The 18385-nt window shown below is 37.8% G+C and overlaps 1 protein-coding gene across 6 annotated transcripts in view; it reads left to right on the top strand.

The window, feature by feature from the left end:
* CCDC141 (coiled-coil domain containing 141) overlaps nucleotides 1-10205 on the top strand; it is a 194972-nt gene extending 184767 nt beyond the window's left edge. For 5 of the 6 annotated variants that reach the window (XM_031451741.2, XM_031451739.2, XM_031451738.2 and 2 more), the window contains 2 exons: nucleotides 3897-4732; nucleotides 6866-9047. In XM_031451741.2, coding sequence (XP_031307601.2) covers nucleotides 3897-4732; nucleotides 6866-7133 — 1104 coding nt within the window. In that variant the 3' untranslated portion in view covers nucleotides 7134-9047. Of the gene's footprint in view, nucleotides 1-3896; nucleotides 4733-6865; nucleotides 9048-10107 lie in introns of those variants that run through there. The other variant, XM_031451742.2, reaches the window with a different exon arrangement.
* The last annotated feature ends 8180 nt before the right edge of the window (nucleotides 10206-18385 follow it).

The following is an 18385-nucleotide window of genomic DNA, read 5'->3' as shown; positions in this document are numbered from 1 at the left end:
GTGGTCAGTGTTTGGTCCTAATTAAGCCCAAGAGTGTTCATCAGTGTCAACCTGGAAGAGTTTGCCTTGCCTTGGGGAGACATCTGGCTGTGTCCTAAGCTCTGCAGTGTTCAACACTTTTGTCAACGATATTATTAGACAGAAGAAGTCGGAAATTTTAGTTGATTAAAAACTCACTGTGAATCAATAGTCCCATGTGGTTCTTATAAAAACAAAAAAAGAACTAATAAATTCACTTTCATAAAAACATCACATAGATCAAGGAGATGATGATTCCACTGATTACTGTCCACCTGGAAAGTAAATGAATCCTGGAAATAAACATAATTTAGGGAGCAACATTAATGAATTGAAATGTTTCTAGAAAAAGATTTGAGGAAACTCTCTATTTCTGTCGAAGTTTATTTGGTAGTGTTATTTTTGGCAGAAAGTATTTTTCTACTTCAGGAATCATAAGAAGTGAAAAAATCCAATATCCTTGGATTCCCTTCTTGAGTCTGGCACCATCTGAAAGTGAGACACAGGCGTCAGGAATCAGGAACCAGTAAAAGCTGGACTGCAGCACATGGATCAGACTTTTCTAGTGGGTTTCCCAGAACTTCATTCTCTGATTTGGATAGACTTGCCTACCCCACCACTTGGGTGCCCAGCTAGACAACACCGGCTTCCTGTCCAGAGGTTGTTCATACATTAGAGCCAACATGCATGCACTGGCTTGGTGAAAGGCAGATCCAAAAGAGAGGGCTTCAGAGAGAAAGAGCTGAGCATGTTTGGTCTCTTTTCCCAAATCTGCAATGAGGTAAGTCAGTTCCTCCCCAGGAGGGAGTTAGGAGTGGGAAAACTAGCCTGGACTTTGAGTCAAGTTTCTCTCCTAATCCTGTTGCAGATTTTCCATTTTTAAACATTATTCTCCCCTGAAGAGGTGTAGGTTGCCCACAGAAGTCATTGAGGAGTTGTCTGCCCAGATGATCTCAGATCGACAAATGTCCCTGCTCTCCTGTGAAGGAGCTAATAGCCCAGTAAGAGTGGGACCTCCCAGAAGGTGCCCAGAATGATGAAAGTTCCGGGAGTCAAGACAGAAAAAGACCTGGGGGGTGTAGGACCAAATTTCCAAAGAGTCAAAGGGCTGGCAAAAGAGGAGGGCAGTTGGACATTTTCTTTGTCACTGAGGAGGCCAATTCAGATCCACTGGATACTGAGGGAAGGCAGATCTGTGCTAAATAGAGAAAGTTATCCTTAACACAAATAAAGCATAAAATTCTTTTTATAGAAAGCACCCTTTCAGGAAAGTGTTCAGAGGCTGCCAGAATGTCACAGAGAAGAGGAGAGTCTTAGACTGAACAGGAGATTGGATCAAAGTCCCCATGAAAAGGAAAATGAACATTCTATTTTCAGAAGAGCTAGAAAGAGAGGCAGAGCTAAGCTGTGGTAGGAAAACCAAAAGAAAAGGAACATTTCTTACTAGATAAGGATTTATTTAGGAATTTTTTAATTGAGAAGAACTTTTAGGCACTTCTGGCTTTAGGTCCAGAATTTATACTTCTCCTCAATGGCTGAAGGAAACCACTTTCTCTCAGCTGGGTTTGCACTTTCTCTGAGGATAAGTCATATCTGTGGGATGGCAGAAGGAACACTAACACTGTTTCGTTTGGTTTCTAATCTTCAACCGGAAACACATTTAATTCTCAAAAAACACTTTAAAAGTGTATGTCAGGAGCAGGACTATGGGCTAAGACGAAAAACTCGGACATAACTTTCTCGTGTGCAAGCAGGATCAGCCAGACAAAACCCAGTAACTGTTAATTAAGTAAAATGCCCCTGAAATGCGGAGGGAAGTCAAAGAAAGAAGTGGATATAAAGTAAGCAGGTTGGGATGGATGAGATCCTTTTCAGCTTCAAAATTCTTCTATTATTTTTTTTGAATTTAATAGATTTTAATCAGTTCTAGGGTAACTCAACATTAACTTGAACTGGTCGTTGTTTTTTTTTAATCAACCAAAGTCCATAGTATACACTAGGGTTCACTCTTGGTGTTGTACATTCTGTGGGTTTTGACAAATGCATATTGACATGTAGCCACCACTGTAGGATCATACAGAATAATTTTATTGCCATAAAAATCCCTTGCGCCCTATCTATTCATTCCTCCCACCCTTCCTCTCCTTAAAACCCTGGAAACCACAATTTTTTACTGTTTCTGTAGCTGTGCCTTTTACAGAATGTGATTTGGTTGGCATTGTACAGTTTGTAACCTTTACAGACTGGCTTCTTTCATTTAGTAATATGTCTTTTAAATTTCTTCCATGTCTTTCATGGCTTGATAGATCATTTCTTTTTTTTTTCTTTTTTCACTGCACATATGTTTTTTAATTTACATATATATAGTGTTCATTGTTTCTAAGAATGTTTAGAGCTTTAGCTTTTTAAACTTACATAGTTATCAAAGAAATAAAGCCAACCACAAAATAAAAATTAATTTAAAAAGATACATACACTCTGCTATTAACAGCAACGTTATTTATAATTGCCAAGATATGGAAGCATCCTAAGTGCACATCAATAGTTGAATAGATAATGAAAAAGCAGCATATATATGTGTAATGGAATACAACTCACCCATAAGAAAGAAGGATATTTTGCCATTTGTGGCCCTTCATTCACTTTTTTTTTTCACTTCAAAAACCAGAATTTTATAACCAGCATAAACATTACATCAAAAACAACAAAATGCCTAGAAATAAACTTACAGCTTCAATATTCTTTTGAGTCTATGCCAGAAGGGTTATTTGAACCTCTTCTCAAACCAGAGACGGACGTGGATGAGTGGGGAGAAATTCTAAAACAGTGTAAGCAGGAGGCAGATCAGTTTTTCCCAGTCTCCTAGCATGACCTATGCCCCACATGGGACAGAGAGACAGGAGGCAAGTGTTCCTCTACTCTATCCTGGTGTGTCCACCTGTGAAAGGCTACAGTGTGCGATTGTTCCATTAATACCTAGCTCCCCACTAGGATGTCATCCCCAAAAGGGACAGATCGTGTTACTTTGACTCACCATTTGTCTCTCTGATGCCTAGCTCAGTACCTAATATATAAGAGGTGCTCAATAGATATTTTTCAAGGTAAGAATAAAACTAAAAGGCTTTTCAAAAATAAACCAGTCATTAAAAATGACTTTCTCTGTATGAGGTACTACAGTTGTCAAGTTTATAGAGAAGGAAAGTCGAAGAGGTTGGGGGAGGGGAGAATGGAAAGTGAATGTTTACCAGGTACAGAGTTTCAGTTTGGAAAGATGAGCATGTTCTGGAGACAGATGATGGTAATGGTTGCACAACAATGTGAATGTACTTAATGCTGCTGAACTGTACACTTACAATGGTTAAAATGGTAAATTTTAGGTTGTGTATGTTTTACCACAATCTTTTTTTTTTTTATTGGTTTTCCTGAGAGAGGAGGAGGGTTATTCTAGGAGGGTCTGAGGATCACCTAACAAGGGAGCCCCTGATGTTTAGGGACCATGTGTTCCATGAATTGTAGATGAAAAAATAAACCAAAGAGGAATTTGCTGGTAGAAGAGACTCGTCAGATCATGATTTGAAAGATATGGACCCAGTCCAGCCTCACCATCAGAGATGAGAACCAGGGCCCTCTCTCTTCTGTTTCGCAAGGTTTGTCACCTATCACTCAGAGACTAGAGGTCACTTTACCGACTCCTTGGTCATGATGGGGCTGTGCTCAGGTTAAACAGACAAATGGTTTCAAGTTCTGTGATGCCATTGCCAAGGCCTTGAGCTGTCACTCACTGCAGATCTTCTCAAGTTGTCTCTGAAGTCGAATTTGAGATCTGGAAAAAGAAAAGTCAGTGACTAACTCGAAGCTTTGGCTTTTCTAATTTGAAGGGGCAGACCCCGCTAGCAGACGTCTTGGCCATCAATGGAGCAGAAGACATGCAGCCACTGTCCTCCGGCAAAGAGGGTGCTGCCCAAGGCCTGCTCCTGCCTGCAGACATGCTTTTAGGAGAAGAATATGAGTGTGTCTCACCAGATGACATCTCCCTGCCCCCGCTCCCGGGAAGCCCTGATTCCCTCCTTGCTCCGTCTGACATGGAGGTGGAGGCAGGTGCCAGCCCCTCCCTCAGCCTTCACACAAGCACCTGCAGGATGCAGATGGGGGCCAGTGGTCCAGGGGAGGCCTGGGATTCTGGCCTTCCACCACCTGCTGCTTTTGCTGATGTTTGCAATGATGAGACAGAAACATTTTCAAGTCATTTGGAGAAGCCTTACCCCCAGTTCCAAGCTGAGCCCCCATTGACATCTCCAGGATTTCTGGAAAAGAGTACTGCCTTCCACAGAATCAGTGCTAAACCTCCAGAGAGCATGCCGAGTGAAGTGCATGAGAGAGCTTTGCAACAGCCCCCCCAGGCTCAGGGAAGTTCGCTAGAAACACGGGAGAAGCTGCATGTTGATAATAACGACACTAAAACCCGGAATAGGCTGCATGCTTCCCAGGATGTGTACTCAGGCCTCGGGTTTCAGCCAGGCCCCAGCCAGGCCTATCAGAGGCAAATGGTTCCCCCAGAAGAGATTAAAAGTACATCAGCAAAGAACAGCATGGTCAGCCGGGCTGGCCAGGCTCCTACTTTCTCCAGGCTCCTGTCTAATGTAACTGTCACGGAAGGTTCTCCAGTGACTTTGGAAGTTGAAGTAACAGGATTTCCAGAGCCTACACTGACATGGTGGGTAGCCTATAATGACAAGCCGTGAACAGAAACAAATCGAATCACTGAGCATATCATTCTGTGGGCACTAACTTAAAGGTTTAGGGACGGCTGATTAATATCCTACGTCACTGCAACTCTGCATGATCCAGCCTCACATCAAACCCCCAACTCTTGTTTTAATAACCGCATAGCTAACACCCTTAAGGGAAAAAAAGTAACCACATACAATAATAATTTAACCAACCTCCAAAAGCACCGCAACTTAGTTGTACTATTTTTTTTGTATCATTTTAACATTCCACATTTCTAAAGATTGGGGTTGAACTTCTTTCCTATTGTTTATTTCTATATACAAGCATGAAATTTTCTTGGTTTCACATCTTGTATGATAGCAGAAACCTTAATAAGCATTTGGGTTTTTCCCTTTTCTGTCATTTATCCATTTCATCTCTTCCCTCTTCCAACAGAGTCACACATGCCACTTTTGTAATATTTGTTTGTTAAGATTTCTTTTTATAAGTTTCTTCAATGTGAGAGATGGAATAAAACTATTTCTTTCACAGTTGCTTCCAGTGACAGGTAATAAATCCATTTTTGAAAGGTGGTATAATAACTGAACTGTGAACAATATGACTTTACTCTAGAGATGTCATTATTTTTAAGCCGATTTGTTTTAATAAAAGTAAACTGCAGAATACAGGTTTTAAATCACTGTTGATGTAAAAGCAGTTCTGACTTTCTTAATATGCAGGGTACTTTTAAGCATTTAGAAATTTTTCAACCTTAAGTATATTTATTTGAGGACAAATTTGCAAATATGTGAGTACGAATTTATAGTTAACAAATAGGATAAGTAAGATAGCACTTATTTATCATAATGTTTCAGTAGATATTAAATTAACGATTTCAATTATTGTGTGTGTCCATTGATGGTACTTGAAGTGTGGATCAGTTATCTAAACAATTTATGAGAAAATGTTGGTTTCTCAAATTATTCAAGGAAACTGCACTTGGGCCACGGTGCAGCCATGTGTGCCTCTTGTCTTATTTTGTTGTTTTTACAATTGCATGTTTTTTACAGATGAGGACTTTCATATTTATGAATTTAAAAGATATTTAATTCATTATTAAATATCTATTCACTCCAAAGAAAAATGTCTGAAGTGTTTCTTGTTTTTGTCCACACCACGGATGACTTGGTTAGCATTTACTGTTGAGGAACCACTATAGTATTGTAAAAAAAAAAAAATCTTGCCCTCGAATTTACAGCAGTTGTGCCCAGTTAACAACTGGTGAGCTATCAGGAAATCATTCTCAGGACTCTCAGAAATAATACAGAATTATCACTCAGGTGGTGGGAATAGAGAATGATTCAGGTTTGTCACTCCTTGTGTGGAGGAACATGGGCATAAATAAACAAGAATCTATAGAGTAAACAAAATACACAAATTATTTGCTTTATGAAACGATGCAGCTGAAGGCTTGTGTTCATAGGAAACTTTTAGAAACTTGTCGTTAACAGTGTTAAATCCAGTTGCATAAATGCCTTTTATAATTAGAAATCATTTTCTTCTAATGAAATTAATTCACAAAAATTAAATGAACCCATCTCGCCTAGAAGTGCTACGTAAGTACTTCCTCTAAAGCGGCGCTTTGGTATCCTTGTGTGGATCTTGTGAGTTGAGGATTATGGGGCAGATGAGTCTTGCAATAGATTCCAAGATGTCACAAGCTACTGTTTCGTAGTGGCTGAAAGAATGTCACAGACCAAATAGAAGATCCCATTTCCCACTTGAGTGATTGTTGCCGTGAGCTAACGGTGGCCCAGTGTGACCAGGTGGCCTGGTTTTTTAAGAGGCATTGGATATCTGAATTTTCATGGGCAATATTCCAATTGTTAAATGTCCAAAAATTCAATTTTTAAAAAACATGGTCTGAGCCCATCAAGCACCTCTCTGGCCACCAGTTGTCCACCTCCGCTTGAAGGGAAAACAGCCCCACCAGAACTTGTAGTTGCTGCAGAGTTCCTGCTAACGCTAAATAGAAACTATTGCAGTAGTAGTGGGCTGAATGCTGATGCTTATTAGAACTTGAAAATAATGTGAATAAACAGTGATCCTGACTTTAAAAACTGACTCTCTGCTTCAGGTACAAGAAGGGCCAGAAATTGTCTGCAGATGGGCACTTGCAGGTTTTACACAAGGAGACGAGACATTCGGTGTTCATTCCGAAGGTATGTGAGGCAGATGCAGGCATCTATGTGGCTCAAGCCCAAAACTCTACTGGCGTTCTCTCTTCCAGTGTCATCCTCCACGTGACAGGTAACCGCGGGCCACCAATCACAAGAATAAACTGGATCATGCTGTGTGTCATCTACATTAGCGTGTCCCTAATGTACTGGATACTCACACGGTAACTGTGAGGTTGGCACCCGCGGACGTCATTCTCATGAGCCTAAAGGACAACAGTATGGCTGTTTACTTTCCTGCATCTCCCTCCAAGTGTACCTCCCCACCAAGTGTACCTCCATTCTTGCCATATTGCTTATTTGGCTGATACCACTGCTCATGAAATAATAAGATTTTCTTTCATGTTTTAATGTACTTGAAGAGCTTAGGTAAATCATTAGCAGTGGATAAAGAAACACTTCTGTTCTCCAGAAGGTAATGTATTCAGTATAAAACATAGTCAAATGACACTCTGTTTATTGCCTTATAATTTAAGAGCATGCCGATCAAGTCTCCCATCAGCATGCAGTTGTGAATTATATTTCAAATCCAATTGTTGGAGAGTCTATTTTTAATTGTACTCATAAACATCTCTTTGTAGAGTAACAGTAGAAATGTTGAACTGAAGTTGTAACTTCCATTATTGCATAAGCCGTCCTTTAATTTTGCTTTTAATGTCTTGATCTCATTTACTGAAGTGCATTCTATGTAGTTTCAACATAGCCTGGACTCCTAAGTCTGAGGATTCCGCTGTAAGTAGTCATTCCTCCTGTTGATTTCATGGGTTTGACGCTGAAGAAGAGATGCTCTGTCAACTTTAAATGGAGCTTCAAACTTCCATCAGCTGTGCATGTCACAGAGCAAGATGGAGCACAGCTTCAGGGGTGGACCAACCATATTCTCATCACTCTGTTGACACATTTGGGGCAGCCACGTGTATACAACTGCAACCAGTTCCTCCTGCTTCTAATCTTGATTCTGCTGCTGACAATTTTTTACAGCCTGTGGTAAGGCATTGTAGTGCCTCAGTTTCCTCTTTGGAAAATAGGTTCATCATCTACCTCTTAGGCAATTGACCATTTTCATTCCTTGTCTTGTAAACGTCTGGAAAATGAAAAATACTCTTTGAAGGTGGAGGGTAATTATATTGTTTAATGTAATTTGTCATCATACCGCTTTCTGCCCACTCTTTCTCTTTCAGATGTTGTTTCTTTAAAAATATTAAATTAAAGGAGTGATGTTGGTATGTGATTTCCAACTATTTGCATGTAGCAAAATGATGTTTTATGAATTGGAGCTTAAACTCCTTTCTAATTTCTTAAGACTATATCCTTTTCAAAGATTTGAAATTAAACTCAGGAGGATACATTTAGTATAATCTCGAGGTATATAATAGGATAACATAAGATGAATTGTATCCTTTCCCTGTAATTATCACTAATATTGCAGAATGTTCTGTGCTTTTCTGAAATATATCATTCAGAAAAGGGGATCATTTTAGTTCCTTTAAAAAATAAACATGTATAAGAGAGGCATTTGTTTTTAGATTTTAAACATAGTCTTGTCATGTTAGGGTAAAATCTTTAGTTGAAAGAATATTCATTATAGATTTTTCATGAAGCAGATGAACTAATTATGTTGCTGTAAAGACTGTCTACAAATAGTAAAAATACTTAAATTTAATATATTCAAGTTGATATTAAAAAGTTACTGAATTTTATCTGAAGATGTGAAATGTGTGGCTAAGTAAAAAGTTGCCATGTATTTTCTTGTGCTGTGTCTTCAATGTAATAAAAAAGTTTAATCTCTTAATTTTCTTACAGATTTTGACAGAAACCTATTAAAAGCTTATGTATACAGCCTTCTAGGAAACTCATAGTCTCTTACCTCTCCTGTCCTTTTCATCTTGCTAATTTAGTGGGATCTCCCTTCCCATTTTGTCAGCTTGGGTGAATTTGTGGTTTGGGGTTGTTGGTACCTGGGAGTTGCTGGTTTACCTTACCTGTTACATGCTGTTAAGGTAAATCCTTTGGGGAGCAGGGTGGGATATACATATATCCATGGTGTATGACCAAACAAGGCATATAAATCCTCTGATATATTTAATTTATATCAAATATAAGGTATATATATATATATATATATGTGATATGTATACCTTATGTGATATATATATGATGTATATCACATATTTGTACACATACATACATAGAGCTCAAATATTAGGTAAAAGCATTATGCCAATATTCAGGATATAGTTCATGTAGCTGTCTATCATCTGTCTCTTCATCCATCCATTTACCTACCTACCCACCTACCTGCCTACGTATTCTTCTGAGCTATTGACTATCTAGTAATTCCCACAGCAATGAAGATTAATCAGCTATTCGGTTATTCTTCTGGTTATAGTTTAATTTCAAAGACTTCAGTGTGATTATCCCTTTTGTTAAAATTTTTGTCTTGATCGAAAGTTCTCCTTATGAACGTGTGAACCAAAATTATTGGTTAAAAATGAGAAACCTAGGAAATGGATATGATGTTTCAGTTTTAAGAAATATACATGATTTATACCCATTTATTTCTAGAGTAAATTCTGGACAGTTAGTAACACTTTGTAACAAGAAAAAGAAAATGTCAAGAAAAAGTTAAAAGAGCGTGTACTCGACACCCTGAAGGAATGCAATACAAAATGTGTTTTGAGCTTCTCACAAGGTAAAATCATTGAGTTTTCTAGTTTTGATTTTCTTATAGAAAGACATATAAACATTTGAAGGTAAAGTTTTCACATTCAATTCCAGGAGAAATTTGCCAGAGGGATCCTTCCATTTGAATCTTTGCATATTCTATAATATCTAAAATATTTGGGGGAAAAAAGCAGGAAAATTTAACTGTTTCATTCAATAATGCTAACCATCACTTATAATCAAGACACAAACCGCTTCCCCCAAGTTTAAATTCCTTCAAGTTGTACACAAGTGCCTTAGTACCTGCCTCTCCATTCCCAGCCTCTGTTCCGTCCCTTCTGATCTGCCCCACAAAGCGACATTTAACTTCACATTTTACCCTGTCATGCTCTTACTTCTCTCCAGTCCTTCTTCCCAGAGCACCCTTACTGTATTCCACCCTGTCTTCATGTGGCTTAACTCCTGCTTTTCCTTCCAGGTCCCTTTGAGACACAACTTCCCTCAGGAAGCCTTCTGACTCATCAAGTCCAGTGTAGCCGTTCCTGCTACGGGCGCCATCAGCACCTGAGCTGCCCATGTCATGTCCCTTAATTCGGTGCATTGGAATCGCATGTTTGAGCATCTGTCTCCTGGCCAGAGTGCGGGATCCTCATCAGCAGGATCTGTGACAGCCCTGTTCACCGATTGTATCCCATGCACTTAAGACATAGTCACACGCCACAGTTCTTGAATTATTGTCAGAGGTAAGCAAAGATAAGCCTAGCTTGTTCTTTTCTTTCTTTTCTTTCTTTCTTTCCTTTTTTTTTTTTTTTTTTTTGGAGAGAGGGGTCAGGGAATGTAAAAAGACAAAGATGTATTTGTCACCAGATTATTCTTTTATATAATGGACATTAACCAGTCAGAATCAGGTTCTAGCCATAAGGAATGCATAAAACTCTCTCACCTAATCTACAAAACTTAAGTGAGAACTTATCAGATCCTCTGGGCTACACCCTGATTGAAAATTTAAACTTGAAGATCTATGCTAGCTCTAGAGGTCAAAATAATACAGAGGTGAGAAGAGGCAAAATCCAAGATCATTGTTCTGACATTTAAAATCAGGTGTAATCAGGCATAAATCATCATCAGGTGTAACTGTAGAAGTGCGTGTCTCCCTTCTCAGTGACTAAGTCCAAACTGCCAAAACCAGAATTTATGTACTTCTTTAGAACACTACACAAATTATCAATATTTTATTGTAGCTGGGGTTTGGTAATCTGGTTGGGAATAGATCTCATTTGAAACTCATTCATAAGTGTAAATATAAGAAAAAAAACAAATCCAAGAACTTAGATTATTTGAATTCTAAATGAAGGAAGGAAAAAACAAAACATCTTGTTCCACTTTGTTTATTTTTATTCATGACCATTCCATACTAGAAATTGCCATCTGAAGCTTTTGACATTCCTGTTGTAGGGACAGTATTTTAAGTGTGTCCATAAAATAAGTTAGCTGAATCAAAATAAAATATCTCCTACTGGTACTCTGATATTGTGCGTGTCAATGCAAATTCCAAACCATGACAGACTGTTCTCCATTTATAATAAGCAGAATCTTGAGCTGCATCAGAGAGCCAAAAGATTTGCATTCACTAAATGAAACAGTGTTCTGCTTAAAGCAACAACAATTCATTTTCTCTGCACTATCTTCGCATGAGATGAGATTTGAATGTTATCAGCTGTGTATGAATTCAGTCTCAAAACAGAAAGTAGAAAGCTGCTAATTTGGCTTTTCCCCAAGAACCCCCACACCATGATTCCTTGTGTTGATGAGAGTTTATATAACATCATGAACCACCCAAGCACTGGGGGTGAGGGTTGGATGCCTGACACTCCTCCAGATGAATAAGTCTTTGATTCTGGAGTCTGAGTGTTTGGCCAGATAGCTCTTCCTTCTGTTCAGTGGAAATTTCATTTGTATAAGCCAGGACCTGGCAAATCCAGTTCTTTGGATCCTCCTTTTTTATAGCATAAAATTATCACCCTCTCCTCCTTAAAGGACAAGGGAAGGAATTGTATAGACAAGAATGTTTGTGTGCACATATTTCCAGTCATTGCAATCAAAACCTGGTGAAATTGAAACGTATTTTAACCACAGGAGCAGCTGAAAAAATTGATCCAACCTGATTTTTCTTTAAACCAGAACAGTAATAGTTACATAATTTGAAGTTTTCAATCTGTATTTGTATGGCTCCCTGCTATGGCTCTTTTCCCATTTAGAGCCACTTAAATATCAATACTTTCATCAGAACTAGCTAGTGAAACACACTTTTCCCTTTGTCATTCAACAACTGTTCTTTTCCAAGAACTTTATTGATCCAAACAACTACAAGATGGTAGTTTTATCTTACATGAGCATTAAAAATCATATAATGAAATCTTTTGAAGGTAAAAATTCAAGAGATGAAATATGAAGGAGCTTTCTCCATGGCAAATGGTCTATAACCTACATTATTCTAATGATGCCAGAAAGCTGCCTTTCTCTGTAATAAGTATTCTGCAAACCCCCATCCAAAGAGGCTGTTGGCAAGCAGGGCAGCTGGAAATGCAGACAAAGTAGAAAACCAGGTACCTGGCAGGATGAGAAAGGCTAAATGCCCATCTGCTCCAAAGCGTCTTTTCCAGCAAACATTGCCATGTGTGCTGACCCTGCTTTTGATTCAAGTTAATGCAGCTCCAGAAGATGCCTCTTTAATGCATATTTATTAATTTCTGTTATTTTTAAAGGAGTAAGAGAGTTTCTCATCACATCCTGGTCTGGGTTATCAGATTAAACAAGAATATTTCCCTCACCAGAAAAACTGAAAGATTCTTGTGAGTAATTGAGATATGTGGGAACCTGAAGGATTTGTCTGCTGTGTTCCACTAAGTGTTCAGATATGTAGGTCCAGAGGGGAGAAAATAACCAAACACCAGGGTGAGGAAACTGAGTCAGCTTTGGGTTTCACCCTCCCTCTCAGTGTGAATTTCCTGCAGATCCACGTAATGCCTCCTGAGAGGAAGCTAGAGGCCACACAATAAAATGTCTCATGACATTAGAGGATTGTACTGATCGAGTAGTGTCAGGGTGAGCCCTAAATCCACAGCTGGTATCCTTATAAGACAGACACGGAGACACAGAGGAGACCCATGGGAAGAGGCCAGGTGATGACGGAAGCTGATTGGTGTCACGCAGCTGCTGAAGGCCATAGAACAGCAGAAGTGGCAATGACCAGAAGTGAGAAGCAATGAGGGGTTCTTTCCTAGAGACTTCAGAGAGTGTTTGGTCCTGCTGATGCCTTCATCTGGAATATCCAGCCTTCAGAACTGAGAAGGAATACATTTCTGTTGTTTTAAGTCATCTAGTTTGTGGTGTAATCCTCCCTTGGTATCCCTACGGGATTGGTTTCCAGGGCACCCACTCCTCTGCAGACACCAAAAATCCATCCATGCTCAAATCCCTCATATAAAATAGCATAGTTGGCAGTGAGGGCCAACTGTTCTTCGTTACAGCAGCCCCAGGAAACCAGTGCACAATGTTTTAGAGAAGTCCGTATGAGTATTTATCTGGCAATGAAACTCCCAGAGACATTCATTAATAGACACCACCCAGCCTTTCCAGTGAGCGCTCCTGGGGTATGCTGGAAACCCTTGGTTCTTATCTTGATTTGGGGGATCACTTTGGTACATTTCAGCCAATCAGCAACTCTTCATCTTCTACGTGCACATTGCCCCTGAGTGCACCACAGTGCTAGGTGATCTAAAGGAAGCAAAAGCCCTTCAAGATAAGACCCTTAATGAATTTACTACTTTCTTGATGATGATGCACAGGCATGAACCAGAAAAGAACCAAGAAAGGCAACATGTAATTAAAGTGAGGACAAATGGGCTCTGGAGTCAGGAGGAGGCAAAGGGAAGCTGGGGTTAGAAATGTGAACCAATGTTAGAAATGTGCATAAAACACACCTTATTTAACAAATTTAAAGGAAGGATAATCATACAAAGCATATTTTTAGACCACAGTGGAATTAAACTAGAAATCAGGAAGATAACTGGAAAATCTCCAAATATTTGGAAATTAAACAACACACTTCTAAATAACACGTGGGTGGGAAAATAAATCTGAAGAAAAGTTTTTAAATATTTTGAAATACATAAAAATACAACTTATAAAATATGTGTGATGCAGCAAAAGCAGTGCTTAGAAAGTTATGACATTAAATGCTTGTATTACAAAAGAAGGAAAAACTAGCACTTATAAATAAGCTCTGAGTTTAGGAAACTAGAGGGAAAAAAGCTATTTAAGCCTATGACAAGCAGAAATTATGAAAATTAGAATATAAATCAGTGACTTTGAAAACAGGAAAATAATAGAGAAAATCAACTTAACTAAAACTTGTTTCTCTGAAAAAATTAGTAAAATTGATACATCTCTAGACAGGCTAACCAAGAAAAGAGAGAGGACACAAATTATCGATATCAGAAATTGAAGAATGGTCATCTTTCCTGATCCTTGGACAGTAAAAGTGTAATAGGAATACTAAGAGCAACTCTGTGTCCACAAATTTGATAACTGAGATGAAATAGATCAATTCCTTGAAAGATACAGACCACCAAAACTTGCAGAAGCAGAAATAGACAACCTGAAGACCCTAGTCTTTTTAAGAAATTGAATCAAAATTAATAAGCTTCCAAAAACGAAAACCATAGGCCCAGATGGTTTCACTGGTAAATTTATTAAACATTTAAGGAAGAATAACACCAATTCTCCACAATATCTTCAAGAAATAGAAGTAGAGAGAATACTTCTTAACTCATTCTGTGAAATCAGAATATATCAGGTAAAGATATTAAATAAAACTACAGACCAATATCACTTATGAGTATAGATACAAAAATTCTTAACACAGTACTAACAAATTAATCCAACAATCAAGAAATCAAATCCAACGATGAATAAATAAAATTACACATACAAGTGGGATTTGTTCCTGGTATGCAAAGGCTGGTCCAATATTCAGAAATCAATCAGTGTAATCCACATCTACAGACAAGAGACCAAAAATCATGTGATTATATCTGTTGCTTCAGGAATAACATTTGATAAAATTCAACATGTGTTCATGATAATTAATTTAAAAACTCCCAGAAAACTAGTAACAGAAGAAAATTCCTCAAGTTGATTAAAAAAAAAAAAACATTTACAAAAAACCTGACTAATGTCAGACTTAATGGTAATACTGGACACTTTCCCCCTAGGACTGGGAAGAAGGTCAGAATGCCCTCTCTCACCACTGTCATCCAACATGGTACTGAAAGTCCTACTTAGTGAATGAGACAAGAAAAGGAAGTAAAATTTATGTAGATTGGAAAAAAATAAATGCTTTTATTTATAGAAAGCATGATTTTCTACATAGAAAATCTCAAAGAATTGTTCAAAAACTCTTGGAACTGATAAATGAGTATAGCAAGTTCACCAAAAACAGAAGGTCTGCACCAGCAGTACCCAGGAGAAAGGCAGGGAGCTGGCAATAAATGAATCATGGTGAATCAGGCATCTTTAGAGGCCAAGGCAAAGGCGGACAACCTGAATTTGTATATTTTCCATAAATTGGTTATAGACATCATGGATACTTGTAATCTAGTTGCAGCATCTCACACTTGAGTTTTCTGGTAGCTTCTTGCATTATTCTGGGAGGGTTTGAGAGGTAAATTACTTGAAGGAAACAGTGCTCAACAGAGCAAGGGAATATTTGATGTGGAACATAAATCAAATTTGATCATTTGCTGCCGTTGTCATTATCAGAGAAAGAGAGAAAAATCAGAAAGACACTGTAATTACAGCATTGTAGAGCTGAGCTTTCTCCAACAATGGCATAATGATATTAGAAGAAAAGGGCTCCCCTGGGCCTCCGACATCAGGTCCCAGAGTGGATGTTTTACCAGTTGGTACTCTGCTGCATGGCAAGAATGAATGCATCTCCTGTGGATAAGTACTTTTCCCACCAGCAACGATGGACTCATGCTGCTAGTGTATTTCTAATATTTCTTGACAGAAACCAGAGCTAAAATATGTCAGCCATTATAGTATACTTTAAAAAGTAATCAGTTTAATAAAGTCATATATTGGTCTATTAATTATAAGATGGAATATAAATGGCTACTTTAGCACCTACATTTAACTGGAAACGTGGGTGAAATTAATCATCTTATATTTTCTAAATGGTTAGTATAAGTGCTTTCTTCATTTCCATATTCTTGAAGGTAATTTGGGGGCATATATATCATTTGTCTAAAACATAATGGTATTATACTTTATCGCTTAAAAGAAAACTAACTGATACACCACAAAAACCAAGTATTAAACTTATATTTTATCAAAGGCCTTGTAAATATAATCATATAAACAGCGGAGCACTGTTTCCACCCCAACCAGGACTTAGAAATGGGTATGCAAGCAAAGCACTCTTGTAGTTTTTGTTCAAATCTGTGGCAGCATATTATATAGTTGCACAAATATTGATTTACTATTACAATTAGAAATGGATTGTGACCACCATGAAGAATGGCCCAGGCATCACAGAATGTGCATGTGAGAGTCATGACCAGTCTAAGGTTACAGGGCTGATTTTCTTGGCACATGAGTCCCATTCTTCTGTGCTCTGACTCTAACCCATCATAGATAAAAATTCAGTAAGTTAGAGGGATGGTACCACCTCACAGAGAACCTCAGAATTAGAAAAATCTATTTGGTTTCTTTAAATGTGAGAAATTGTTGATTGGCTTAATCACGCTCGTGTAGCATAGTGCACCACGTGTCGTTCATACCATTGTGAATTGATAAAAACCATTTCAGGAGTTTTGGATCTCTGTGATGTGTGGGTATGTGTATGTGTTTGTGTGTGTGTGTGTGTGTGTGTGTACCTATTTCTTAGTATGAATTCTTATCTGTATAAATTAGGTAGTGTATAAAATGCCCAAGTGATCAGATTAGGAAAACACCTCTTGTTAATGGTACCAGTGCCATGGGCAACTGATGACCAAGAGTTGATAGAAAAATAGGCTTTCTTCTTTCAATGGTGGTGTAATATAGACATCTATTTATGTGCATGCTACAAGATACTCAGCACAACTCCAGTTTTTTAAGTGTATAAAGACCACTGTATTTCAGACAGGATTCCCAGATTACTGGTATAAAGTGGGGAGGGCAAATACTATATATATATATATATATATATATATATATATATATATATATATATATATACTCCAAATATAAATCCATATTCCTCACAGATAACAATTCAAAAAGAATTATTTCTAAATAGAACTTGGAGGTTGCTTTTATTTAAATGTACTAATAATATCATAAATCATGCTTGAGAAGTGGCAATTTTTAATTCATCAGCTATTGTGTTTGTATCTTCCATATGAAGTACTGAATGTGGGTTCTTAAAAATGGATTTTTCTCCAGCTCATTCCTCAAGCATACATGATTATTGCAGGAACAAATGTTTTGTGTGTTCATTTCTTTTTTCTTGCTGATGGTTTATACATGCAAATAATGAAATGTATATTATGTTTACTAAGTACCTGGAAACCATGTAGAATTTACTTGCCTGTTTCTTAGCACCACTGGGAGTTCTTTAAAATATAGTTTAACATTAAATTATTGTAGCAGTAATAACTTTAATCTGATTTCCTTATTCACATTTTGCAGATAGGGGATATTTATTCTTGTATGAGTATTGATTCGTAAGTGCTCTTAATAAATGCAGTTGCTCTAATTTAAGAAAGAAAATCTTCGTGGTATTTAATATTTGATAGAGAATATACTCCTATTTAACATCCCACTGCAGAACAGTGATCTGTTTGTAACAGGACAGTAATGAACAAGTGAAGACAGTTTTCTAAAGTCAAATGTACTGGTTTTTCCCTATTGGTATACTCTTTCACCATGAAAAAGGAATTGAATTCATTTCTCCTATATTTTCTTACCATGTCATTAATTTTAATGGGAAAATGTTTAGAAGCTATGAAATAATAAAGAATTTGTTTTGCCTGATGCTAAGTAACTAACTACATACTGCATAGATAATTTTAACCCTATGGTCATATTAAACATTTTTCAGGTTCATGGAACTGTGCTGGTGAAATTCACTGAAGCTGAATTCCATGTCAGACATAAACAGGAAATATTGTCTAAGGCAATAAATAGGTGAGATGATAAAGACAACATGTTGAACAATAGTGATAACAATACGATGAAATGACAAATGGGCCAGAGAATGGGAACCCCTGAAGGAAATGCAAACCCAGTTATGACTGTATGTTAATATTCTTCTCTGTGATGTTAAAAAAATCGTGTTCTCCTCCTTTCTTCATTCTGTTTTAGAATAAACACACACACATAAACGTACATATGCATACACATCCATATATGTCTACAAACTTGCATATAAGTGAATCTAACTGTATCTATATCCATAACGGGTGTCCTCTGAAAATCTTACAAAGACTTGGTGTGGAAGTCATCCCAGGCATCCCCCTCTCTCTCCATATGACCACTCCACCAGGACTGACCCTGTCAGTCCTTGGGCTAGCTTCAGGAACAACTCCTCCAGTTTAGTAGGCAGACACTGTCATGTAAAGCTATAAGATTTAGCCTCTTTGAACCAACCTGTAAAGTTTCAGATTGGTAGGAAAGAGGAACATTTCTCCATTGTGTGTCCACACTTG

Source organism: Camelus dromedarius, chromosome 4, assembly GCF_036321535.1.
Source record: "Camelus dromedarius isolate mCamDro1 chromosome 4, mCamDro1.pat, whole genome shotgun sequence".
Lineage (NCBI taxonomy): Eukaryota > Metazoa > Chordata > Mammalia > Artiodactyla > Camelidae > Camelus > Camelus dromedarius.
Note: the sequence above shows the minus strand (reverse complement) of the source record. Positions and strands in the feature narration are given on the sequence as shown.